Source organism: Mytilus trossulus, chromosome 7, assembly GCF_036588685.1.
Source record: "Mytilus trossulus isolate FHL-02 chromosome 7, PNRI_Mtr1.1.1.hap1, whole genome shotgun sequence".
NCBI lineage: Eukaryota > Metazoa > Mollusca > Bivalvia > Mytilida > Mytilidae > Mytilus > Mytilus trossulus.
This window is the reverse complement of record NC_086379.1, coordinates 28,075,448-28,103,018: the sequence shown is the minus strand read 5'-3', so window position 1 is coordinate 28,103,018 and position 27,571 is coordinate 28,075,448. Positions and strand designations below refer to the sequence as shown.

The window sequence follows — 27,571 nt, the reverse complement described above, 5'->3', positions numbered from 1 at the left end:
AAAGTAGGGAGATGTGGTATGAAGATGATCTCTTGGATCGGGTCTCGAATCTATCAGGACAGTACGTGGTTGTTCTTTCTGATATATCAAATGGCCGTTTATTCTGATAGATCAAATGGGCAATCTAATGGGCAATCTAGAGGTACTTTATTTTGTATTAATTTCAATTTGTATCGTTGTTAAGAAACAAGTTAAATTAAAAGACAATAAGCTGAAATAATAAACATATTTTATTGAAAATAATGAAACCGATAAAACAAATATTCAAGTGGTAGTTTTCTCACTTAAAAACTACTTGCACGCATTATGCAGACGTCCAGTATAATCTTTGTAATTACTCCTAGCACGAGAAGCAGTTACTAAATTTAACCAGCATGAACAAGGCTTCACAATGAAGAAGACAATAAATTAATCATAATTTGAAGTCATTTAAACTATTTGCTCTAGAGCCTGTGTCGATCATCAGGATCATTACAGAAAGCTTCAAAACAACAGAAACCAAGCGATGTAAAGACGACGGATGTCAAGTGATGGAAAACGATCACACTTTTTTTCTTTTTTTGGTTGGCTTTAGGGGGTAGACCTTGAATCAGGGAGATAACTCTTTAAATCAGGTAAGCGTTTGTAAAAAAAGCATTTACCTGAAACAGATTGAAAATAATCTATGTAACCTAAAAGCTTAGAATATATTCATGAAAATGGTTGACACAAACGTACTGATGATTTTAAGAGTTACTTCCCTCAACCTAGTTCTACCTCCTTAAAAGATAAGGATAGGGACAAAAGCCACAGTGAGCACTAACAAGTATAAAATAAATTATGAAAAATTCCTACATAACTCTAGGTTCAATGTGAAAAATCCTCAATAGCATCCAGTCCTGAATATGCATTAAACAAAGAAAGAGTAACGAATTTCGCACATTTAAATAAAGCCAACTTTATATGATCGTGCATCCTAATAAAAGGTCTAAAACAAGAGAGCATTAATTGTTCATGATCCGATAAGAAGCTTGAATAGTATAAAAATATCTACGAAAGTTCTTCTAGAAGTAAGGAGAATTTGATTTTGATTTTCAAATGGGTGTCAGCTTCTCAAGTTTCAGACTTTTCATATAAACCTATAATCGACTGCTCAAGAAGATACTAGACTCATCTTTTATTATCCATCTGGTATTGATCGTCCTCATTTATTAAAATATTCAGACCAAAAAACCATATTTATTTTGTATTATAACACTTATAGAATGACATTTGAATTACTTATTAATATCGTATATTCACAAAACAGTTAAACGTGAATTTCTCATGGAAAATTCATTTTCAGGTAACAACCCTGGTTTTCAAATCACTTAAGCTTAGTATCATCTTTTCTAATATGTTTTTATCTCATAAATCTAATGTATCAACTTTAGATTATCATTACTAGAAGTGTTTTTTTTTAAATTGAGCAGCGAACATCCTTAATAAGGTGTAATTTGTTGTACATTATGATAGTCTTCTTAACCTGTTTAAATAAACATATTTGTTTCCACTGTACCTATGTAATACAACAAATGACACAATATGTGTGCTGCTAGATTTGTACAAAAAAGCGATGAAATTGGTAAAATCTTATTACATATTGATGTGTTATGTATATATCATTATATTGGAAAGGAAGATACATATTTTCATATTTGATTTTGAATGTCTAGTACAGCGTAGAGCATGTATGTCATTAACCCATGATTGCATTATTCAAGTTGGTACTGATTGTTATTTGAGTTTGAAAAAATCTAAATATCGATGAATAGATACATTTCTGAAAAACTTTGCATACTTTCATTAATACGTTAAACATAATGCTTCATTTATAGTTTGCCAATCATTTACTGCAGATAGTAATCTGTGAATTTTCACAGAATTTTCTTTCTTTTCTTTTAATTTGTAAAATATTGCTAAACTCTGAATAAAAAGCTTGTTAAAGGTGATTTAAATACCAAGGTATGTACTAGAATATTTTCTTGCTCTCTGATACATTTTTTTTTAAGACACCTGCAAATGTTAGCTCTAATGGATTATGAATATTCTATCATAAATATTCCAAATTTTTTACGCAGAGTCCAATCTGGAACCTGACACTGTGTTTCAAAGCTACAACAATAAATTAATCAAACAAGCTGATGTAGAATTTTTACATGTACTGAATCAAATCTTTCTAAATGAATTCTCAACTTCTTTTACAGACAAACTTTACTTAGAATAAAAATCAATGATAAAAGACATGAATTATCATTAAAACTGTTGTGTGATGGTAAGATTCATACTTAGTTTGTCCTATTTTAATTCTTGATGATGTTTTCTCATAAATCAACAAAACATTTGATAAAACTCAGCCTGAAGTAGTTATCCTTAAACTTACATATAATCTTGATAAACTAACATCAAATACATAAATATTTACTATATTTAATTAAAGCCTTTGCAACATTATTATACAAAGCAAATAAACACTAATACCATGTTATATAATGGTTAAGATCTTATTTCATAATCAAACAACACTTAATATAGTTCTTGAATCCTGAAAACAAATGAAGAACATTGGAATGAAGTCTATTTCAACAACAAGAGCACTAGTCTACTCGAAGGAAAATAAAGCAGGTTTGTAAGTTAAATGGTGATGTAGGATTTATATGTACAAGTTCTCATGTATATATGTAAACAGTAAGATGTTGATGAGCATGTTAATATAATGCACACTGTTAAAATTAATAACAACTGTATATACTACAAAGAATTTACTTATCAGCATGTAATATTTAAAAGAACTCAATATGTAAACAATGTAAACATGGCAATATGACATGCTAAGCTTTGAACAACATTAAAATAACACTGTAATGTTCAAGCTAAAATCCTGAAAAGAAGAAATCTGAAAAGAAAAAGGCTGAAAACATAAATCAGGGCAATATACCACATGGTAATTCTTGTATGTGATCAATACACTTTTAAATGAATGCAATAAAACCATAATGTTAGATAACATGCCTACATATAACTATAACTGTTGAATTAATATGATTGTTCATTTTATGTATATATATATATGCTTTTATATAAATATTTGCACTCTTCCTGAAAAAAAACATTGCACACAAATACCTAATAAAATCAAATGAATTGTGGTCAAAAGTAAGAAGGTTTTATTCATAATTTAAAACAAAGCTATTCTGGATAATAATGGTAGTTCTTTTATTTTTAATAAAATTAGCATGTTTAGATCCCATGGTAATGATCTGAGTCAACAGTCTTATAATTCTATGAATTATTCAATTCAAAATTTAAAACTTCTGGCTTCAAAGTATTTAAAAGCCAATTTATAAATGTATGGTCATCCTTTAAAAGATGTATTCATCAAAGCCAATTTTTTATCAACAATTTAAACATTTTTTTTATATCAGAGAATATAAATCCCATCATTTAAAACCTTAACACCATTTTCATCCTCTTTCTGTGAATTTTTCACCAAAGTTAAAATGTATAATATCTACATAAAACTAGTAAAACCTAAAAGGAACAAAAATTCCTTATCACCTTTTAAACACTTAATACCCATTAAACAGGTTGTTTGTCATGTTCCAATTATTATATTTCACTATGGCTTTGTAAAAAGTTATACTTAGGGTGAATAAAAGAGATAATGTCAATTTGTTTTAACAAAGTTTTATATTACTTAGCACTGTTATATTGCAACTACAGGATCTTATGCAGAGTAACATATGAATGTTTTGTTGTAACATGATCTTCTTTATTTATCCCGAAAAAAACTTTAAAGTAGACTTTCTTCTTGATTTAAAATATCTATAAATTTCCTGAAATGATTGACCTGTGTGAGATTTTTTATCATAATTAATGAAATGTGAAAAGTAAACCATACAAAAATGGATAACAACATTTATTTCCATTTCAAATCAACTGTATTATAGATTATCTAAAAAGGCCTTGGTCCTCTGCCACCCCTAGGTCCTCTCATTCCTCTGGGACCAAATGGGGGAGGTCCATTTCTGGGTCCAAATCCTCTACCTCGCATACCTTGATCAGGAGGCCCTCTTGGTCTGAATGGTCTTGGTCCGCCTGGACCACCTGGACCATGTCCTCTTCCAGGACCAGGAAATCCTGGTGGTCCACCATGTGGACCACCTCTGAAGGGAGGTCTCTGTGGTGGTCCCCCACGTCCCATTAATGGTCTTGGAGGTCTACCACCAAATCCTCTATGGGGTGGCCCTTGTGGTCGCATTCCTTCACCAAAATTACCTGGTCCAGGGGGGCCATCAAATCCACCTGAAAATTGATCATGTACAAACTGATCCCTCTCCATTTTTGGACCTCCAGGACCAAAATTTTTAGGAGGTCTATTAAATCCACCTGGTCCATTTGGTCTATGGCCTTGATTGAATTGTTCACTTGGCTTTGGTCTATCTCTATGGTTAGATTGACCCATATTATTAGCATCTTTCTCTTGTTTAACCTGTCCATCTCCCATACCTGAATCTGCATTGGCTTGATAAGCAGCTTCACATGCTGCAATATGACTTTGAACCTCCTCACTTAATCCAACTTCACCTTGTGAGTTCTCCTCTGTAGGATTGTCCCATTTGCTTGGCCTTTTCCTTTCTCGCCTAGGCTTATTGCCACCTGGTGATGAAGATTTTCTTTCATTGTCTGGATCATGTGATCCCTGTTGAAAACTTTGTTGATCTTGAACATTTGATGTTGGTGGTTTATTAAATTTATTGTCACTACTAAAATTTTGTTGCTGTTGACCAGCAAATCCAAACGATTGTTGGTCTGATTTAGGGGGTTGTTGCATTCTTGGTCCACCAAAGCCACCACTTTGAGGAGGCTTTTGTTGATTGAAAGGTTGACCTCCTTGAAAACTTGGAGGTGGATTACCCACATTTGGTATTGGATTTCTAAATGCACCTTGAATAGCAAATCCTGGCTGTTTGGCAAACATTTCAGCTTGTTGCTGTTGCCAGTTTTGACCTTGTCCCTGGAATCCACTGCCAGGTTCCGACTTAATAGATTCTGGGGGTGGGGGAGGTGGCTGAGGCTGAAAAAACATTGGGTTTCCTTGACTCTGGGGGGCATTCTTATTTGCAAATTCAAACTGACCACCTGGAAATCCTTGACCACCACCCCCATAAGCCATTTGATTCCACTGAGGTTCTTTCTTTATTCTCTTCTGGGACTGCTTTTGTTCATCATCACCTCCACTATATTCCTGTTTAATGAAATCAAGTGCACTAGCACTTGGGTTATTTGTTTCAAACCTTCCTCTTTTGTCAGAGGGTTCCTCATTCCTATCATGTTGAGCATGTCTATGACGATTGCCATAAACATCTTCTGCTCCATGCTGACCACCTCCTTGTGGGGGCGCTGGAGGTTCTGGCGGTCGATATGCCATTCCTGCTTGACCAAATCTATCTTGTCCTTGTTGCAAAGGTTGTCGGTTGCCTTGTCCTGGCATTGGTTGATAAAATGGCTGACCCTATTAAAATCAAAAGAGTACAAATAGACAATGTCAAAACATACAAAAATAATCAAATTCAAAGTCTGGATTAGATTTGCCTAGCTTAATTATTCTGAACAACTAAATATTCTAGTTTTAAATAATATATCAAAAATATTGCATTTATCTTATTAACCTAGCAATGACCCATTTCAGTATTTAGCTTTTTTGCATACTCAAATTTAACTTCTTGGACTTCAAATGAAAAATATCAAATGTAGAGGAAACTTTTGTTATTTCTAAATTCTCACTTTGATAACATCGTGAATTTAAAATTATTGCAATGTATCAAATATTTCATCAAACATCAACAGTAATAATTTATATATTTAAATCTATAAATCCAAACAATGAATTGAGTATAAATAAGTTCAAGAAATACTTTGGTTAACCTTTTACCATCTTACCTGTTACACCAGATGTGTACAAACACCGAATTCATTACTACAAATAAGATGCTAAATACAGCAAACTGGCTTTATATGTTTTTTAATCAATTTATATGCATATTCAATATCACTTTTTTATTTGTCTATTTTTTTTTTAATGTTTTACTTAAAAAAACAAAAACAATGTTAATCTTCATGTGCAATGTGCTGTTCATACTATGACATAAGATAAATGTTACATTGTCTGCATTTAATTATTTACATTTGCTTGTTTTCTTTTTTTTTTGTTAGTTGTGTCTTTCATAATTTTCCTAAAATACTTGTTTGTGCCATAAGCATGATAAGAGTTCCAAAAAATTGTACTCAAAATTAATTCAAGAACGTAAAAAATAATGTTCAATATTACATTCATATAAAACAAAAGATTTGTTTAATCTTACTGGTTTTTTTCCTTCTTAATCAGTTCATTTTCTTATTTTTTTTATATCAAAAAGAAAACTACATGCATTTAATGCTGTTCCAATTGCCACATTGTCACAAATTTCTTATCATTTAGGTTTATCATAATGGATATTGAGAGGTGTAACAGTATCATTTAACTCTGTGAACATTTTCAGTCAATTGCATTAATATGCATACATACGATTTTCCATGCTTTAATATCCATTTAAAAATGTTTTTCTTGAGAAAAATTAGCATTATTTGTTTAATTATTAACAGAACTATAGAAAAGTAAAACAATTCTTTAAATATAGATGTAATACCTAAAAAGACTTAGAAGTGGGCAGTCAAAGCAGGAAAGTGATGACATTATTAAAATTAGTGTTCAAGGATCAGGTTGAAGAGTTCTCTACTCATATGCAGCATCATAATCTGATTAATTTGCTAAATAAACCTCACTTTCTAAATAAATTGCAAGTCCAAGAAAAATTCCTTCAATGATTGTCACTTAACACAACAATAAAATAAACACATTTTTTTTAATAATTCAATTGGTGAATTAATTTGTTGGAATAGTATTGTGTGCTTCAAAGATCAGTTCAACTGTGTACTTAGTATTGTCAATCAGATAAATAACTTTATTCATTACAGACTTACATAAACATATCATTTAAATAATGCCTATAATGGAATTAGAATGAAGCTTTTTTATTTGATATATATGACATTCCACATTGTATTTGTAAGGTGGAAGTTGTAGCATTTGCATATAATGCAATTCAACATGCAGTTTTAATTTCATGACACAAAACATCTTATTTTGTATGAATTTTGGGGTAAAATAATTTATGCAGTGCATATTTTCTAATATAACTTAAAACCATTTTTGCTTAAAGTCATTTATATATAATAATGATTATCTCATGTACCTTGTTAAGTCAAATCATTTGAAAGGAATTGAGGCAAATGGGATCAGAAGGCAATTACATTGAAGAGGGACATTCAATATAACTGAATATTTCAAAGCTCAACTGATCATTTCAATTATAATTAAACATTTTGACTACCTAATGCACGGATGTGTGACTATTAAATCAGGAAAGGTATATTAAAGACTCTTGTTTCATCACAGAAATACTGATGCACACTTTATTTGGAAAATAAAGAGAAAAAAAAGATGTAAGGTGTTAAGCAACTATTCTACTTTAACTCCTTTACCCTCATGCAAGTTAATATATGTAAAACTAGTAAGAAATACTAATCCAATCTGGAGAAGTCTATATGACATGATAGAAGAAAGATGAAATAAATGATAAATCTGACGAATGATTACAATAACATATATTGTACCTTATAAAGAATTAAAAGATTGAAGACATCACAGGTGTCTTCAAAACTGTCATGAATTGTAAATATTTCAAGGTCCATAAAACAAACTCAATAATCTAAGTATAACTTTAATATCTTCCTGTATGACATGGATTTTTACCACCAAACCCAGCATTCATGCCTTAAAAACTGTTAAATGAACAAAATGAACAACACAACATTTAACACCACAGCTACAATAATCTTCAGAACAGTCATTGCAATGACCTGTAAAGCAAACCTAGGAAATTTTCAATTAAATCCATTGCAAATTAATGTGTTCCTAGTTGATAGTAGCTACAAAACATCACATCACATAATGAAAGTCTTTTTGTCAACAGTATGCAAGATTGGAAAACTTTCATAAAGTCAATCATCAAGTTACCAAATTTTTAAAGCTTCTTTTAAAAACTGTTATAATACAGGCACAATCAAAATGTCAAAGTATAAGCTATAAACTGCAAAGTACTATATAGTATTATAATTCAAGATAGCTTAAATTTTTACCATAGAGTTATAAATTATAAATCAACATAAAACATGCATGATGAAAAATTAGTATGTATTTTGAAGTTTTTATTAGTGAGCTCAAGACATAAATTGATAAAGACCTAACTGATCAGTGAGAATTCAATGAAAATATTTGTTTTTGTTTTATGGGTCTTAAGATTAATTTGAATAAAATATAGGAAAAGAACTGTTGCAGCATCTCTTCTGACATGCATATGTTTAAATATATACTCTTTAATGGTAATCCTAAATATATTCATAATTCTATATGGTATATTTATATGATTCTAATTCTGCATTATTAATTAATTTATATATCGCTATATTATGTAATCTTGATTTATTGTTTAATAATGGTCAAAACATTTGAATTAAAAGAAACATGTTTAAACATTTGAATTAAAAGAAACATGTTTTAACAAGTAATTAAAAAAATGGCTTTACAATTACAAATCTCTATTCAAGAATGTAGAAGCAGACATGTTTGGAATATACTGATCTATTAATGTAAGAAAAACAGAAATAGGCTATCTCATGTAGACGAAACGCCTGTTTCATTGTAAAGATAAGTCAATTACCGAAAGACTGGTGTACTTTTATTCGTGAACAAGTCAAGGGAAATTAAAAAAATATTGGTTGAAGCAAACAGATTGAAAATTTCCGTTAGCTACCTTGTGTTTTTTTTGTACTGGTATGGATAGTAAACCCACATTGACAGAAACAAGTGCCTGTGGTCTGGCGTACTAAATGATAAGCCTGGTACCTTTGATAACTATTAAAGGAGTTATGAGATTTGAACATTATTAAACTTCTGTTGCCTCTAATTTGTCTATATAGATTCATTATAAAAAAAAATCATCAATTTCTCATAATCATTTAAAGAATATCCTTTAGACCTCCTAAAAACTATCCCACAAAATCAATAAACATAATGAATATTCATTTTAAATTATAATGCAAATCTTGTATCATGTATAGAGGTTTCTGCAAGGAAAGTATATGTTGATGTTTCTCCAATGCATTTCAATTCATTTTTCGTTTAAAGATTAGTATATAATGTCTGCTTAAAGACACTTGTTGGCAGTGTCAATTGAAACAAATATATATTTTCTCCTTTTGGCTAATTGTAAGGATGTTATTGGAACACAAAACTAGAGCTTACAAGTAAACTTTGGAAAAACAACTTAAATTGGAAATTAAAACATAAACTAATTTATTAAATTTATCCATAAGAATAGCAGCATTGAGAATCTGCACAAACTACATGTCTAATCTAAACTCAATGAGCTGAACAAAATGTACATAATCAAAACCAAATTAAGCTATGTGTAAATTAAAAAGAGCGAATCATTTAAAAAAAAAATCAATTTTAAATTGTTAATAATTGTAAAGGAAAACAATTTAAATGTAGGTATTCCTAATTTTGAGAAATGAATAAGAAATTCAAAAAAGGTTATATCAAACATTTAAAATGTCTTATGATTGAACACAGTTTATTAGAAATGCCAATATTATTTGTGACAGATATATAACAGCCTTGACATTAAAGGACTATTGTAAAGTTTCTACACATATAACTTATATAAATGTGTGTCTGGTCCTTATTTTAATGATAAATATTTGTCAAAAACTTAAAAATAAAACAATAATTTATAATTTCGACTGCATGCACCCAACTGAAAGAAAATTAAAAGTTTTTTTTTGCTGAAGTTTACACAAAAACTCTAAATAAATCTCTTAGAGGCCAACAGTTTCTTTCCTTAACAGCTGGTTAACTGTACATCTAGATTTTCATTTTTCATATATATATTTTAGCATTAAGTTTCATTCAATGATTAACTGCTTTTGTAACATGTTACATTTTGTGTAAAATACACATCTTCTATTAATGAATTTAATATTAAAAAAAAATCAAATATCATGAAAAAGAGATCATAACTTTCAAATCTGGTAAAAAACCCAACTTATTTTGATTTGGCATAAACCTTAATCATATGGTTAGATGTTGCTTTGAGATTTAAACTTCTTTGTACATGTACAACCATTCATGCAAGAAAGACGTTAATAGCTTAAGGTAATTTGCAATATATATTTCAGTGTCAAGCTTTCTATTGAGTTGTGTCCAGTAGCTTATTGCAATCTGTGTGTGAGAACTTAATACTTGCTGTTATATTGTAATGAGAAAATTGTAGAATCACCTTTGAGGTAAAGGTAGGACAGACTTCTACAAAGTTGGAAGGCATTGCAGTTTTCTGAAACTGATGTCAAACTACACCTAAAATAGTTAAATACTTTGTATTTATCATCCCTGTGGCGCAGTTAATAACTATATAAATTTATGGCATACTAAGCTATTTCATTTGGTAGACATGATGCATTTGAAATATGCAATCTCAACTTCCTACAAGCATTTTTTTTAACTGGAAGACACCTGTTTGTTTCAGAAATAGATACACTACTTAAACAACATACAAAACACCTGTAGTATCCACATTCTTTACCTAATAATACATATAAACAAAGCATTTGGATTGGCTGATATTTGAAAGATTAAAATGGTTAGTGAAAAAGCACACTGTGAATGCATTTATAACATGATGTACTTCAATTTAGGTTTGTGGATGTCTGTCTGTCTAGTGAGATAAGAACCGTCTGCAATAGACAAGCAATGTCTAAAAGTGTGTACAGAAGTAAGAAAGTGGTTGCTGAAAACAATGTATCTATAAAGATAGTAAGAGAAACCTAAAGATATAAGTAATCAGATCTGTAAAAACAGTATATAAATTCTAAGCCATAGGTGTAGTCTTCCCAGATGTTCTCATGCACTTCCCTTTTTCATCATATGCAGAAGATGATAGTGGTAAGCTTATTTTATATTCATGAGTTCCCAGAAACAGCATTTGACAAGAAGGAGTATGAAAGAATGATTAAAAACCTGAGATGATTCTGATTTGTGTTTACCTGACCATTGTTTTGCAAATTGAACTGTTAGATTTAAAAATACAGAGGTTCTCTCTGGAGTTCATTCAATTGGAACTTATAATTTCTATTTGAAAAACAATCAATCACTAATGAATTTGGTTATACAAAAAAATAAACTCCTAGAACTTGAAAGAACCAAACTATCTTTTCTAAATTACATGGAAAAACTGTTAACTATTAAAAATGTGCAATTTCTGTACTTTCACAATCAAAAATGCAATACATGAATATAAGTTCAATATGTATTTATGTATTCTCTTATGAACTAAATTTAGACTTGATATTTGTCAGCACCTAAATAAGTTTAAATTATATCTCATATATAATATGTCTTTTATATTATTAATTCAAAAAAAAATAATCAACATGCATTTAAAGACTAGGTAGGTTTTAGTAAATATAAACTCCACTCTCACTAAGCAGATGATGAAATAACTGTGGACATTGAACCAAGAACTATATTAAGATATTAAGAAATTGTAGTACAGAGAAACACTCAAAATTTTATTATTGCTATTGCATGCAGCAAATTGATATTTCATTACCCAACTTGGTTTATTTCCTAGCTAAAAGCAATGGATATCTTACAGCATAGCTTAAATGGATTTACTTAATATGCAACATGGTTTTTAAGAATCACAACAGTAGACCTGGTCATAATTTACCTCTTTGCAATATCAAAGAAGAAATGACTCAATAAATCATCTTCTATACAAATTACTGAAATTATCTTTGGTTGAAACAGGGATATAATTGTCATTATGAACATGACATGCTTTCATGACAGCTACTGAAATTCAGACCATTTATTTTCAAATTTCGACAAAAAAATGAATTTCATGAAGAACTGAATTGCAATGAATCTTCAAACAGACCTTCTTTAAAAATATCATTTCTCTCCTTAAGATTCTTCATTTTCACAAAACTGAAAATAAATATCTGATGATGTACAAGACAAGGCAAGTTCATTTAAGGCTAATTCCATTTTTTTTCAGAATAAAAAGAATTAGAATAGAATATGAAGGGACCAAGACTGTAAGTCTGTTGTCTAGGGGTATGGTAGAAACTAAAGGGAGTGCAAGAGGGAGTAGGTAAATAGTTTGGTATGTTTTGTGGTACAATTTAATGATTTGTATTCTCAGATACTGTGATATTCTAACAGATTACAGACATTAGAATCAGTGTTCTTTATATTCTATAAAATAAAGAACTTTTTTTAGTTCAGGGTTACTCTAATATAAATTATTTGCAGTGGAACATATAAAAGCATTTTCATTTCATTTTTTAAGTAGTATTGAAATAGAGGCAGCAGTACGATCATAACTTTTTAAAGGTTTTAATTTTTATCTCCAGTCCAGGAATTTTTATGAACACAAGTTCTACTAGGGATGAATCTACAAGACTTGTAATAATCTAAAACTTAAAAGTATGCGTCTTTGGTCAAAATGTAACACTCAATGTATTCTATCTGTAATGTTATTTGTTTAACACAAAGAAATAGCATTTAGTAAGTCTTGCAATTCATAGGCTACAACAAAATATTGATGATCATGGAAGCAGATTTCCATTTCATATATGTAATATCAACAAATTGTACACCTATATGAATGATTTTATTTTTAGATAACAGAACTCTAAGTGCACGAGATGGTTTTATTATTTAAAATAAACATTACCCAATAAGTTACATAATAGCTCAAGAAAGATATAGTAAATATTCATAAGATGTGCATCAAATGATCGTTATACTTATTTTTTACATTTGTATTCCAAACCTTTGTCATGTTTGTTATTTAAGCAAAACATTGATATCCAGATAATTTTTGAGAAAATATTTACTGAATATAAGTTGCTTAAAGAAGATAATTGTTAAATAAGTTTTCCATAACATCCTTTATTTTGGTGTTTGATATTACAACATCCTGAATAACAAAAATATTTCATTCCATTTTTTTTAGTTTCTAAGGTTTCCTATAAAATTTTATTAAGGAAAGAATCAGTTCAAATGTTATGTAAAATACTGTAGTTTTCTGGATTTTTCTCAGTATTATAGTACTCACAAATGAAAATCCTACTCCCAACAACAAATACTCATGAAATAACATCATGCAATAAACAATACTGATCAAAAGGATAGGTTAGTAAAACTAGCATTAATATGGACATAATACTTTTTCACATCCATGTTAATTTTGCTAATGTTTCAAAAAGAACTTAAATATCAATATACTCAATAGATATAGGAAGATGTGGTATGAGTGCCAATGAGACAACTCTCCATCCAAACAACAATTTAAAAATTTTACTACACAACAAAAAAGGAATTTCAAAGTGAAAGCATATCCAACTATCAACTAGAATGTTAAAAAAAAAGATTGCTTAACTGTGTTAAAATTCATAGTAGAAATCATGGATATTTTATCTATTGAGATAAATAATACTGAAATGATTATATAATTTTTGATAATTATCAGGAAGGGATGCCTGTAAAATATATTTATAGTAATAGTATTAGCAGAGATCAGTCTTTGTAAAGAAGATAACACTTAAATATGCTGTCTGTCCTTTTCATACTGAAACATGACTGTGAAATACATTGTTTAAAATAAGGGAAGCATCATATTGATCACTTTATTTAATTTGAATATACAAAATATTAAAAGTGTTAGATTGTATAATAGATTTTTTTTTAAATTAAATGAGATTGTCCAAGTCCTAAGATGAAAATCACCAATTCAATTTCAATCTGTAAAAATATCGTTTAACTTTGATACTATAAAACAAATTATGGAATATAAAAAATATGTTAATTCCCCAATTAACCTTTTCAACTAATAAATATAGAAAATGGGAACTCTCATTAAAAGTATATAATGGTATGAGTTTTACATTATTGTGATTTCACACCCAATATCTTCATCAATAAATTGCAGACTAAAATCCTAAAAAATTGTCAAAAGAGGTAATAACAATATACATATATGTTTAAAGGGAAATAAAAGAAAATTCTAAAATAAGATTCAACCAAAATACCAGCTGGTGAATGATTTAGTCCTTGAAAATCAAATCTTTTGTGCATTTTTCTTACTCTGAGATCAAAATGCATATAGTTGATAGTCTGCAAATTTTCAGTTTTCAGGTACAAATTATTGAACTTACTGGTATGTATTCTACCAATAATTAATTGTAGGACAGTAAAAGGTTTTATTACTAATTTTAATAAATGAATGTTCTTCGTAATTTCAAAACTTTGTGTGCATCAATAAATTAAATGAATGCATTAAATAAACTAATAATGTCTGTGCTTCATTTAGTATAACAAATTCATCCATATAGGTCTTATTTTTACCATTTAATTTTGTTGCAATGCACATTAAATTAAATTTTCTATGGTCACTTTCAATAGGGTTGAAAATATGTCAACTTGTTATTTATTAAAATTAGGGAAAACAATCATATAATATGACATGGTAATTAAATATAATATTTTGTTTTTTTGTTTTTAATATTAATTTCTTTCTTGAAAAGCTATCAAGTCACTAACTGCCTGTCATGTTGGGTATAAGTTCAGTAGCTGCAGTTATAAATAGAATCATACATACTTAACTTTCTTCTGCCCTAATCCCTGAACTATCTACTTTATACATTAAATATTGTTTGATACAAGACAAGTGACAAACGAGACAAAAGGGGTAAATCAGCTCTAATAACAGCTGTTGTAAACAAGCTTACTTTGGTTCAAAACTGGCATTTCTGTTGAAAATCTTCACCACCTGATCGAATAAGACTACTTCAAGCATTCTTTTTTTAAATTCAAGACATAACCTCTATCCTTAAATATACCTTTATAAGACTAGGTTTCATTTTACTTCTAAATATTTAACTTTATCATAATGCTGAATGTTCTAAGCACAAATGATTTCTTTTTCATAACATGCAATAATCACCAAAAAATTAACATCTTTTTAAACAAACTGAGCAATATTTTTAAAATTTTATTAAAATATTCATTTTGAAAAAATGTATTCTCAAAATGATTTTTTTTATATTTTCTTATTCATCATCTAATCTCATAAAACTTAAAATGTAGAACATGCAAGGTCATGACTAGTTTATACATATATTTTAATATATATATATCTCTAAATGTTTTATTATTTTCATTCTGTAATTAGAAAAACAGTGCAAAAAGCATATACAGTGTGCTGTTTAACTGCAATTGGTAACAATTCTGGGTTCATACTACTATAAAAAAAAAAAAAAAAAAATTCCAAATCTACTAATAATTTCTTTGGTCCAACAAGTATATTTGAAAAGTCTGACTTATAATGTATAATATAAAAGAAAAGTATTTTCTTACAACTTTATATAACAAAATCCACTTAAAAACAAAAGTTTTTATTATTCTGACTAAAAGGTTTTAAGCAAGTAATTATAGAATGCATTGAACAGTATCGCTTTTATTTGCAAATAATAAAATATTCAAATAAATTGTCAACTGACGTGTATAACGATTATTATTAAATTCTCTATAGGTCAAGGAGGAAATGAAAAAAGTACTCAACATTTGAATTCAACATCTTTCTTTTGATAAACTTTGTGCTCAAGTTATGCAAAGGATAAGCTTTTATTCATTATTTTCTGAAACATGCTGTTTCCTCAGTATGAACAAAATGAGGTTAATACCAAGATATTTACAGCACTATCTGGAAACATTTTGCTCAAATCTGTTAGTGTTATAACTTTTTGTTTAGCTGAGCTGATAGTCATAGTACTTATCCTTTCAAAACACATAAGTATGGTATCTTTAAACTGTTGCCCTTATTTCTAGTTTCTTATATAGCCTACCACAACAATATTTTATGAATGTTTTCTCTATAATATCTTTATAACTGAGAAATCTTTACATTAAAATCAGTAACTTCAGTGTGTATGTTTTTGTTAGTTCCATAATTGAATTTTTAAAGAAAAAATATATCCAACTTCATAATAATGTTAACTTAAGATTATTTAAAACTTGATTATAGCATATTAAAGATGTTTGCTGGATCATTGTTGTGTGTGTGTTTATGTACTGAAATTAATTCAGCAAGCATGTACATACATGTAATGATACCTCTTTTTAATCTGTAAATAGATGTACACAAATGTATAATAAAGTGTATTTACTTACATATAATTATTTACAAACAAGATTTTTTTTAACAATACTAATACATGAAAGTTATAACATGGAAATTTTTTGTTTAACAACAAGTAACATATCCATAAATTAAAATTTTACAGGAACTCAATACTATGCAGGTTGGTTTTTTATAAAACATTTTAATCATTTTGTGGGTGGCCTTTTTTCTATTGGAATACTGAATTATGTTATAATTCATAATTATTCAGGCATAAATAATATAAAATTTGTAAAAAATTTCCATGTTGTTTTAACTATACCTGTTTGACCTACCTGTCTGAGATCTGCAGGGGGCTGGAAAGGTTGACCTCCAGTTCTGGGTGGCTGGCTACCATGTTTACCTTCACCATTATACCTATAACAAATAATGTAAATCATACACACGCTTTCATTCTGTTCTGATCAAACTTTTCAGTAAATATTATAACTGCAGTCAATCTATTGTTTTCCATATCAAAGACACTGAAAATGTGTCACATAGTTGAGCTGAACTTGAGAATAACAATAAACTATTTTCAGAATAACATCATTTCTATTGGTGGTTCCTAAAACGTTGCCTTCTTTGGAAAGAAGTTGAGTATAAAGATGTCTTAAGACACTTTTATATTCTGCTATTGTAAACTTTTATCTTTTTTGGTCATCCTTAACTTTCGCTTTGTTTACTTTAGGTTGAGGGAGGGAAGCATGCTAACATGTTTAACACTGCCACATTCTGTGTTTCCCTTCACAAGTCAATAGCCTGTAAATCAGTGATTGTCATTTATTGTTGTATAACATATTTGTTTTTCATTCATTTTTTATATCAATTAGGCTGTTATTTTTTTCCATTTGAATGGTTTCAGATTTGTCATTTCATGGACTATGCAGTATTTGTTTTACTCATTGCTGAAGCCATACTGTGACCTATAGTTGTTAACTTTGTCTTTTGGTGTCTGGTTCAGAATGGTCTGATTGGATATCACACTGCATTTTCTTTATTTTATATTTATTGTGTTATGATAACTTGTAATGTATGCATTAAATTAAGTTTCCATCCAATCTTAATACCTTTCTACAAGCTTGACACTGGCCTCTCTAGGTAGTTCTACATAGTCAATCTTATCAAATAAATGGTCATTGACATCTGGCAATTTAAAATTAGCTTTCATTTCAACAATAGCTGACTCGGGAACAAACTTTCCTGTAATATTCAAGTCAAAATGCAATTTAAAGTATTGTTAATAAACCTGTATGCCAATTACCTGTCATAATAATTATGAAATATTCTTTTTGATCATGTGTATCTTGTGCAAGAAGAGTGGTGCTGTTAAATGTATAACAAGTATGTATGGGCTTTGCTCATTGTTGAAGGCCATACAGTGACCAAAAGTTGTTAATGTCTGTGCTATTATGGTCTTTTGTGGATAGTTGTCTCATTTGCAATCATACCACATCTTCTTTTTTATATGTGTCCACTTAAAAAGTATCACTCCTTTATATTATTTTATAACTTTTATAAAACACAAAAGTCAATCTGTTCTAGAGATGAATACTCAAAGGAATATTTAAAGGAACCAATGACATGTTGTATTTCTTATTTATATAACATTTTAATAAACTAAGTAGTAGATTTTTTACATGGCCTTATGTATGATACAAATTGAACAGCTTCCTCAAAATGACATTCCTTTCATAGTTAATAATAGTAACAGATTATTCCCTCAAAATTAGAAACACATCTATATTGATCAACAAAACAACATGTCTTTATTTCTGACATTGTCAATATCATGTACTTAAGAAAGAAAAAAATGTCTTCTTAAGGTTAAATACAATGCTTATATAATATCAGTCTTTACCATCATCTACAGTTCTTTGTTCTGATCGTCTTTGCAATTCTGAATCTTCTGGTTGGATAATTACAGCACGTCTAAGAAATCCACTAAAATTCTTCATCTTTCTTTTTCTTGCAGACGGATAAACATTGGTTTGATCAAGAATAAAATTTCTGTTCCTTTTTTGAGCTAAAATATACAAAAAATTGAATATAATACCATTTTCATTCTTATCACCGTCACTCAAATTGATTTCATTCAAAGTCATTTCTTCCATACACTTAGTTTCAGTTTAACAGGTTTTTTTAGGGGAAAATGACTTATAATCATCCCAGTGTAGGATAGTAATTTTCTTGAAATGAAAAAAAAATAATATTTCAATTTAATAACAACTTCAATATATGAGTCTAAGTGAGAGGTTTCCAGGTTAAATTTGCCATTTTTTAAATAAGAAAACTCTTGTACCAAGTCAGGAAATGACAGTTGTTATCCAATCATTTGATGTATTGAGGTTTTGATACACCATTTGCTTAGGGACTTTCCATTAAGAATTTTCCTCAGAGTTTGATGTTTTTGTTATTTTACTTTTTTAATGTTTTAAGTCAAATGTTGTCGTAACTTCTAACCTTGATATGATCAATTATCATCATTTATGACATTTTTCTCCATTCTTATTTTCGAGAATTATTTAATTTATGATACAATCATGAACCAATCCCTATGTAATTTCAACAACTAGAACCACTTAATAAAAACTTACCCATTTCAAACAACTTGTTAAGACATTTTGTTGCTTTGTCAATGAGAACGTCCCATCTTCCATGGTAGTTATTTTTACGAGGCAAGCCCATGACTTTCATCTTATCTATCAAGGTGTCTGATCCTATGATATTGTACCTTTTCTCTGGATGTGCTTTCTGATGATTTATACCCCATGTTGTTTTGCCTGCTCCTGGTAGACCAATAACCATTACTATCTACAAACAACAAATGTTAGAAAAGGTTTTAGTATGGAGTCTTTCAGTGTTCTCCCCAGAAATTTTTGATAGCATCACAATTGGCGTAAAAAGATAAATAGTATTTGTTTGAATGTAATTTGTTGCGTCGTGGCAATGCTCTGTTTCCTTTGTTTATTACAAAATGTATTATATTGTTTGTATGCTATAGAGGCCCTTATTTGGGGAATAAAATATTCTATTCCACCCTATTCTTTGGCAGTTTTTCAACAATATTACAAAATATGCAACTAACTTTTTAAATAAATGAGCATTTTTAAACAGTAAATATATTTTGTATCAAACCAAGTAAAATCTTTAACAAGAATGTGTCCATAGTACATGGATGCCCTACTCGCACCATCATTTCCTACATTCAGTGGACTATGAAACTTGAGTCAACTCTATTTTCACATTAAAATTAGAAAGGTCCTATCATAGGGAATATGTGTACTAAGTTTAAAGTTGATTGGACTTCAACTTCATCAAAAACTATCTTGACCAAACACATAAACATGAACGGGGACAGACAGACATTCAAACAAATGAGGGCACAGACAGAAAAACATAATGCCCTTAGGTGGGGCATAAAAAAGACAATAAATGCAAAATTCTTACTTCACAGTCTGACTTTTTGGCTGGTGCTTCCATTCCTCTGACAAGACCTGGTTGATGCATTACATAATTAAATCCTTGTGGTGGGGAATACCAAGATTCTTGCTGACCAAAATTTACAATAAATCTGAAAATAAAATAAAACATACCTGTAGCATTGAAATTTACTTGTTTCATTTTTTTTTTCGTTTCAAGAAGAAAGATTAACACAGAAATTCAGCATGTTTCTCATTCCATCTGAACCATGTATGATATTCATTTTGTAGAAGATTATCACCCATTTTTTTTTGGCAGTTTACTTAAAATTTTAGAGCAGAGGAGGAAAATGCGACATTTTTTTACATGTATACATTGTACACAGAGGCTTAAGGGCTGGGTGAACTACAAATATGTAGGGTTTGTCATAGAATTGATTGATTGATTGATGTTTAATGCCACTTTCAGTACTATTCATGTCTTATATTTTCTGATGTGTAAAGATTTCAAAGACTATTGCATACAAAATAGACCACAGAAGAATCCATCACTGCAATACATATGTAAACAAATCTTGTTTAATACTTACTTGGTGTTTTTGCTTAAAATATGAGGAAATAGTGCTCTTTCTTGGACTCCAACTGGGAATGCTGATAAAGTTTCTGCTACTCCAAGCCATTTACCATTCTTTGTAAATGACATGCTTGGTGGTTTGGCATCAAGGTCAAGTAAGGCTCCTATAACATCCCCTTCACCATATGGTTCACCATAATTAGAAAATTTACAATTTTTGGAAAATTTCCCAGTTCCACCATACCCATAAGAATATGGTTCTTCTCCTGAAAATTCATCAAAATCAGAAAGATAATTTTTTCATCATGTTCATCATTTGTTTAATCTGTTCTTTAAAATAAATGTCTATTATTTTAGTATATGTATTATAATGATCAATTGCTAAATATGATTATTTGACTCCTTGACCATGGCTCTAATAAGTGAGCAGAGTTAGTACAGCAGTTTGAGGACTATTTATAAAGTCCTAAAGCAGCTGTAGTTCCTAATTTTTATTACATAGAACACTGCTTAATGATGTAAACTGATAGATTTGTAGCCATACCTAACTGGAATGAACTTTCATCGATGGACCATCCTACCCTTAGAACATGTGGATTTGTTTCTTGATGGTTTTCTCCAAAATTTGTTGGTAAATGTTCAACAACTTGCACCTCATAATACAGCTGAAAATCAAAGCACAAAATCAGTTATTTATCTTACATCTTCTTCTACATATGTATTTTTATTACATTGGTTGCAATGAATTACATTGATTTCCCAGTTAGATAAAAACTGATAATTTCGCATGTGAAATAAACATGGTTATTTTACTCTCTGACGTCATACAACAATAGGCGTTATCAAGACGTCGATAATGTCTAAACAAAACATGCGTAGGAAAAACATGTAGTTCCTTACATTTTCTACATTAATTTCATAAAAAAAGCAAGTTGACAATGTAATAAAAAGTAGAACTAATCGCCGTATTTGAATATCAAAAATAAGACAACTTGTGACCAAACGCCGCTATGGATAAAACTCATGCTGCCCACTCGTTTAATCCATGCGTTGTTCGGTCATGCGTTGTCTTATTTTTTTATATTCAAATACGCCGATTAGTTATACTATAAATAAAATGTCAAAAGAGTTTAATATTGTCTTTCTCCCCCTTAATGCATCTGCATAAACAGAACTGAAACTGATCTGTATCTCTATGAGATAACAGTACACATAAAGTGATTTAATAAACAAGAGTGCACATACTGGAATGTCTTACAGGATTTACTAATTTTCATAAATTTGTTGTTGAAAATCTTAATAAATCAATGTCACATAAAGCTAGCATTATCACATGTATCAATGATCCATGAAAATGTGTCCAACAGAGCCAAATTATTTTCAATAGAAGAAAGATATGAATTTTCACTGATTTCATTCAGCCTTTTGAAAATTTTGTAAGCAGAAATATAGCTTGCACTTAGAATACCTAGCAAAGAAGCGCTATGCCCTGTCATGCTTGAATTCTCTGGTATTAAAAATGTTCAAACAATAACTTACTTTTCCGGACATTGCCCCATGGGTTGCCCTAGCTCCTGCCCAACAGAAGTTAAAACCAGGAGGTTGAACTAATGGGTGAGCACCAAATCTGTAAAAAAATGTGTAACAAAATTGTATAGTTTCGCTATACCTGTACAATGTACATATATGTTATAAAAAGACAAGCAACAATAAGAACATTTTTAAAAGCACAAAAATTAGTAGTTATACAGTGACCATCACTTTTTTTTAGGTCTTAAAGAAGTTTGCTTGTCATGTTTTGGGATTTTTTCAGATTTTTCAAAATCCTCTGGTTTTATCCATTTGCATGCCTCTGCCAAAAAATTTGCCCATTGCCCCCCATTTTTTTTCTTTTTATAAATCTTTTACATGCATAATGATAAGCCATCTGTAAAAGTCTTATAAAATTTTAATTATGTTTAAATAGTTTTTGAGAAATTAAACTTGTTAATGATAAAAGCTATGAAAAGTCTAGAGAAAAATTTCAATGGCTGATATCTCAAAAGCAAGCACATTGACCTATATATTTTTTTTGCTTTTTGGATTCCTTTATTTATCCCCATATTTGAAACTGAGAAGCGAACTCCCTTAAATGGACAATTACCTTTGTTGGCAATCATACGACATCTTATTTTGAAATTATTGACAAAAGAAATTGGAACCATCAGAATACATAAATGTTGACGTTTAAAAAGAATAGTGTTGTTATTTTTATTAGTGAGTGCTTAATTTCCAGCAGAAAATATTAAGTACATATTGCATATTCTTTTCTTTGAATGTGACCTATTGAAATACACTTATCTAAGGTTTTGTACTTAAATGAGCAATTCAACAGGTGCCTCATGTGGAGCAGGATATGTCTATACTTATGCACCACCTGATATTACCCTGGGTTTTTTTGGTGGGGTTTGTGTTCCATAGTCTTTAGTTTTTCTAGGTATGTTTTTTATACTGTTAGTTTTTTATGTTTGTTTTTTGACATTGGCTTTGTCTGACAGAAGTTTGAATAATCAATATCCGTTTGATATCTATTGCCTCATTTTCTAAGAGGTGAAACTAATGATCATAGTGACAAACATATATTACATTCACAAACAAACATATACAATAAATAACTTTGAAAGAAAAAAATGTCACATTTATTATAAACTAACAATTTAATCTAGAAATAACAAATAAATTTAAATATCTTGCCACTTCTTACCCGTCAGAATCTATAATCAGATGGAGATCAGAGTTAAAGTCATCTAGGTTAACTGTTACACTTTCTGGTACCTCTTCTTCTTGTACAGGTACCTCTTGCATTAATCCTGCCATGCTAAAACATAAGATTCACAATTGTAATTGCATATATTCTTTATAACCATAAAACTCAATTCAAATGTACAAACATATTTACATCATGCATCTTTAATTTTATCTTTTGACTGATTTAACTTCCGAGTTTCTTTATCACATAATAGGTACAATACCATATTTGAAAGATGACAAGTGGAAGTAGCCATGGCCTTTCAAGTTTCAAGCTACCCCTAAACAAGGAGCTGGATTTTCAGAGTGGAGTTTTCAATTTAGTTTTTAGTCGATGGTAAAATAGATATATGGATATACATGTACTGATAGAATCAAGAAATTCTTTAATTATAAATTTCAAACTACTTTTTTTTATGAAACAGTATTTATAAATCTATATTGTAATTGCAAAAAAATCATTAACTTTTACCTTTAAAACCTCAAAATTGAAGAGCTGTTAGTTATTGGTCAAATTTATTTTAAAATTATGACGTACATTTGTACAACTTATGTTATCATATAGTTACCTTGCCATTGCAGGATCTGCATATGCATACTGTAATCCAGCCATCCCAGGATGTGCAACAGCTGCATAAGCACCAGGATTAGCAAAGGCCATACTAGGTGCACCATATGCTGACATTGGTTGTGTGACCATACCATGTGGGAAACCTTGTGCTGCCAAACCCTGATGAGCTGCAGCCAGACCACCAGGTGGGAATCCCTGAGCTGTTAAACCTTGTGCTGCAAAGCTCTGTGCTGTCATTCCAGGCATGCCTGGCATACCTGGCATTCCTGTCATTCCTGTCATTCCTGCTAGTCCTTGAGCAGTCATACCTGTTAGTCCCTGAGCTGTCATTCCTGTTAGTCCCTGAGCAGTCATTCCTGCTAAACCTGGGTGGCCAGCATACTGATGAGCTGCTAGTCCCGAGGCCAAACCTTGTTGTCCTAAAGCCTGTGTCATTAATCCCTGTTGTCCCAAAGCATGTGTCATCAACCCTTGTTGCCCCAATGCCTGTGTCATTAATCCCTGTGACATGATACCTTGTCCACCATAAGCTTGAGATACTAGTCCAGGAGATGCCATCAATGCTGGTGAAGCTGCTAAAGCTGGTGAAGTTACATATTGAGCTCCTGCAGATGATGATGATGGTGAGGTTGGAGGCACTGGAGCAGCAAACCGTGTGGCGGCAGATGCCCCTAATCCTGCAGGAAGAACACCGGCTGTCTGTCCTCTCTGCGGCTGTTGAACTCCAGGCGGGAGTCGCACAGCCACCATGTACGGCTGTTGCATCTGTTGCATCATCATATTCATTGGTAGATATCCACCAGGCATGCTGGGATTCATTTTAATTTCTTTGTCTATAAAATAAGATACATATATCTATATTAATTCAGGAAATAACCATATGCTTAAAGTTTAACAGACCTTCATTTCTGGAGTTCAGTTAGTAGATTTTATTTTTATTCTCCCAAAATTATTGGATCTGTAATTTGGATATCTGGGTTAATATTTGAAAAAAGTATTTAAAGAAGTAGGTCATCATTACATGTACTATTTTGGAATCTCCAACAATTGACCAAAGACTTGTTACACTTCAGCTTTTAAAGCCATACAACAAAAAATCTTTCTTTGTGATGCGAGTTTTTTTTAACAAAAAGCATAAAGCCTATTGAAGGTGGACTAATATTAGGACTATGGTATTTTAAATATCTGTTGCAAGGCTATGTTTGGCATTTGAAGGTGGCCTTATAGAGGTGAAGCTGCAGTCGTATTTAACCATTTAATTCTTTAAGCCATAAGTTTGATCGCCTCTAACACTTTGATATAAACTTTGGTATCAAATTTTAAACCAAATCCGGATATGTACGACATGTCGTTTCCCAACTTTTTACCCGTTTTTTTACATAGGTCGAAAACACAAGACGCTTGTTTTTGTCAACAAAGGTGCCATCGATCTAATGAAATCAAATGAAAAAATAAATTAAAGATCGAAATATATTTCCGATACAATTATTTTATGTACAAAATATTAGGTATGTCTATAGCTATGTTCAAACATATAACAGGGAATTTTCAGAAAAATATGTTTATAGTAGGTCGAAAATACAATACAAGAGGATATACAGTGTTCCAGCTAGGATTTCAAAAGGGCAGGGTGCCAATCCTGAAAAAGGGCATTTAACGCGCGATATGATAATATGAAAAGGGCATATTTTAATATAAGATATTAATCAAACATTGTGTTTATTCATTGAATCACAGGTTATACAAGAACAACATCATTAGCCCATATAGAACTCTATCTTTCTACTTTTAAGGCTGAAAAACGTGTCAAGCAGCTTGTCACACAAGTTTTTTTTTATCATTGCAATTTGCTTGGCACAGTTTAACTTTATATGCAGTATATTTTGAAAGGTGACCTGCTTCATACTGTTTCTATGGTCTGCCACATTTTACCAGTTTCACCTTTCTACCCCTGCTGTGCTTAAATTGTATCAAAAATAAAGAAAGCAGAAAAAAGATGATCAAGGCAGTTGAAGGCACCCTACCAACACTGCTACTAAGACCCTCTCTAACTTTTCCTATAACTCAAAATAAATACCTAAACATATATATTCTTAAGCAAGAAGTATGTAGACATATTCTAGAATATGTAAATGGGTTACTCAATGCTAGGAAAAAAATCAGATTGAGTTATTTTTCTTTATTCGGGTGTGCTCCTTTTTTGGAGGATTATAAACAGTACATAAATATGATGTAAATATGATCACAATATGGCGGCCGATATTGTTATTTTCGTATCAAAAATGAAGGCAGTCAATGACAAATACGTCTGAATTTTCTGTTTATTTCACGGAAAACAAGTAAAACAATGTCTTCAATGAGTTTATTATGGTTTTCAACTTTCTGTCATTACGTTTCCTCCATGAAACTACGGTAAACATCGCAAATTGTGCCCAAGATGTTGTATGCACATTTCTTCAGAGATACATGTAATTACCGACTGACTGACACTATTTGAATGAATTAATGTTGATGATCATTAATGACCCATCCGACTAAACGGATTACCTATAACAACAGATTATGACACCAGTTGTAACCGTTGATTAGCTTGGGGTTGTAAACAAAGTCATAAACTTTTCCCCAGGTAAAATTTAGTAATTAGCGTATCATATCAATACGAACAAATAAATATGCAATCGATCTTCAAAAAAGGCAGGGCGCCCTGGAAACTGTAAATAGGGCACAGGGCGCCACTCGGGAAAGGGCGGGCGCCGCACACTCTGAAAACGGCCTAGCTGGAACACTGATATATTTACATTTTGTGAAAGTTAAATTTATCCTATTTACATGTACAGGTGCTCATTAAAAACAAGCGTGTATTTCTCGAACTTTATTCCGTTTCCTGTATGTTTTGTTTGGGGTTTTTTTTATTTTTATTTAAGGAATGGTACCTAGGCCTACAGTTAATTAATACAGAACATTCAATGACATTGAATAAGAACTCAAAATATTAAATTTTTATTATAAGAGCTACGTTTTGCAGCTTGAGAAACGGTTTAGTATAGTAATTTTAAATGCTTTTCTTGAAGTTTCCTTACATTTGTATGCGTCGTAATAATTTCTTAATTACTATGCGTAAAAATCGCAGTTTCTTGAATTATTTTCTTGCTTATTTTTATAAGTTCTGCGTTGTAGTTTCATTTTCCACACATTTCCATTGTTTCAACATGGCGTCCGTTCTTGAAATAAGTTATGTCCCTTTAATATCAAATTACGAACCTCCTTTACAGGAACACCGCCGAAACATACGATCTATTTCAAATAAGATTTTTTTTATTCAATTTAAGAGCTGAAGAGCAAATTAATAACTAGTAAGATCTCAAACCTTGGCCCCTACTATTCAATGATTTTATCAATGATATATATTAAAAACCCTGACAAGCCAGTCTCACGGGTCTTAGAAGTCGGCGACATAACATATATAACACTGAAAAGCCTTCTATACGTATCATCAATGAGGGGCCTCATCAATAGTGCTGATCTTCCGTGTGAGTCAACTGTCAATTACTTGACATAGATTATCAGCTAAAAATTTTAAATTCATAATGGTAAAATTTGCAGAAAGGCATCTCAGCAACTAAATATTTGCCGGAAACGTTTGGGAGCGGCCTATCTGAACAAGCTAAGTAAGCTTTCTATTTTCCTTACATCTTTTTTGTCAAATTTTAATTTCTGCCATTTGGCATTGCACTTTTGTACCGAGAAAAAAACATTTTTTTTAGAAAAAGTGCAAGAAATAGAACTTATGTTTGTGTACAAAGACCATTCA

The 27,571-nt window shown here is 30.5% G+C and overlaps 1 protein-coding gene across 1 annotated transcript; it reads right to left on the bottom strand.

Moving 5' to 3' along the window:
• Positions 1-212: 212 nt before the first annotated feature.
• LOC134724873 (heterogeneous nuclear ribonucleoprotein U-like protein 1) lies at positions 213-26,999 on the bottom strand. The gene is made up of 12 exons (XM_063588182.1): positions 26,841-26,999; positions 23,759-24,593; positions 23,146-23,259; positions 21,942-22,029; positions 20,947-21,067; positions 20,419-20,668; positions 19,857-19,980; positions 19,004-19,220; positions 18,268-18,432; positions 17,477-17,609; positions 16,703-16,784; positions 213-5,533 (listed from the first exon to the last, which is right to left on the bottom strand). Exons 2-12 carry the CDS (start codon positions 24,577-24,579, stop codon positions 3,974-3,976), a joined length of 3,675 nt encoding a protein of 1,224 aa, XP_063444252.1. The 5' UTR covers positions 24,580-24,593; positions 26,841-26,999; the 3' UTR covers positions 213-3,973.
• Between the last annotated feature and the right edge of the window lie 572 nt (positions 27,000-27,571).

Excerpts from the sequence above, each read along its gene's own strand:
- LOC134724873 (XM_063588182.1), bottom strand. The coding sequence starts at position 24,579 with ATGAATCCCAGCATGCCTGGTGGATATCTACCAATGAATATGATGATG. Across the intron at positions 19,981-20,418 it reads ATTTTAAGCAAAAACACCAA|ATTTATTGTAAATTTTGGTC; the intron begins GTAAGTATTAAA and ends TTTTATTTTCAG. Across the intron at positions 19,221-19,856 it reads CCAAAAAGTCAGACTGTGAA|ATAGTAATGGTTATTGGTCT; the intron begins GTAAGAATTTTG and ends TGTTGTTTGTAG.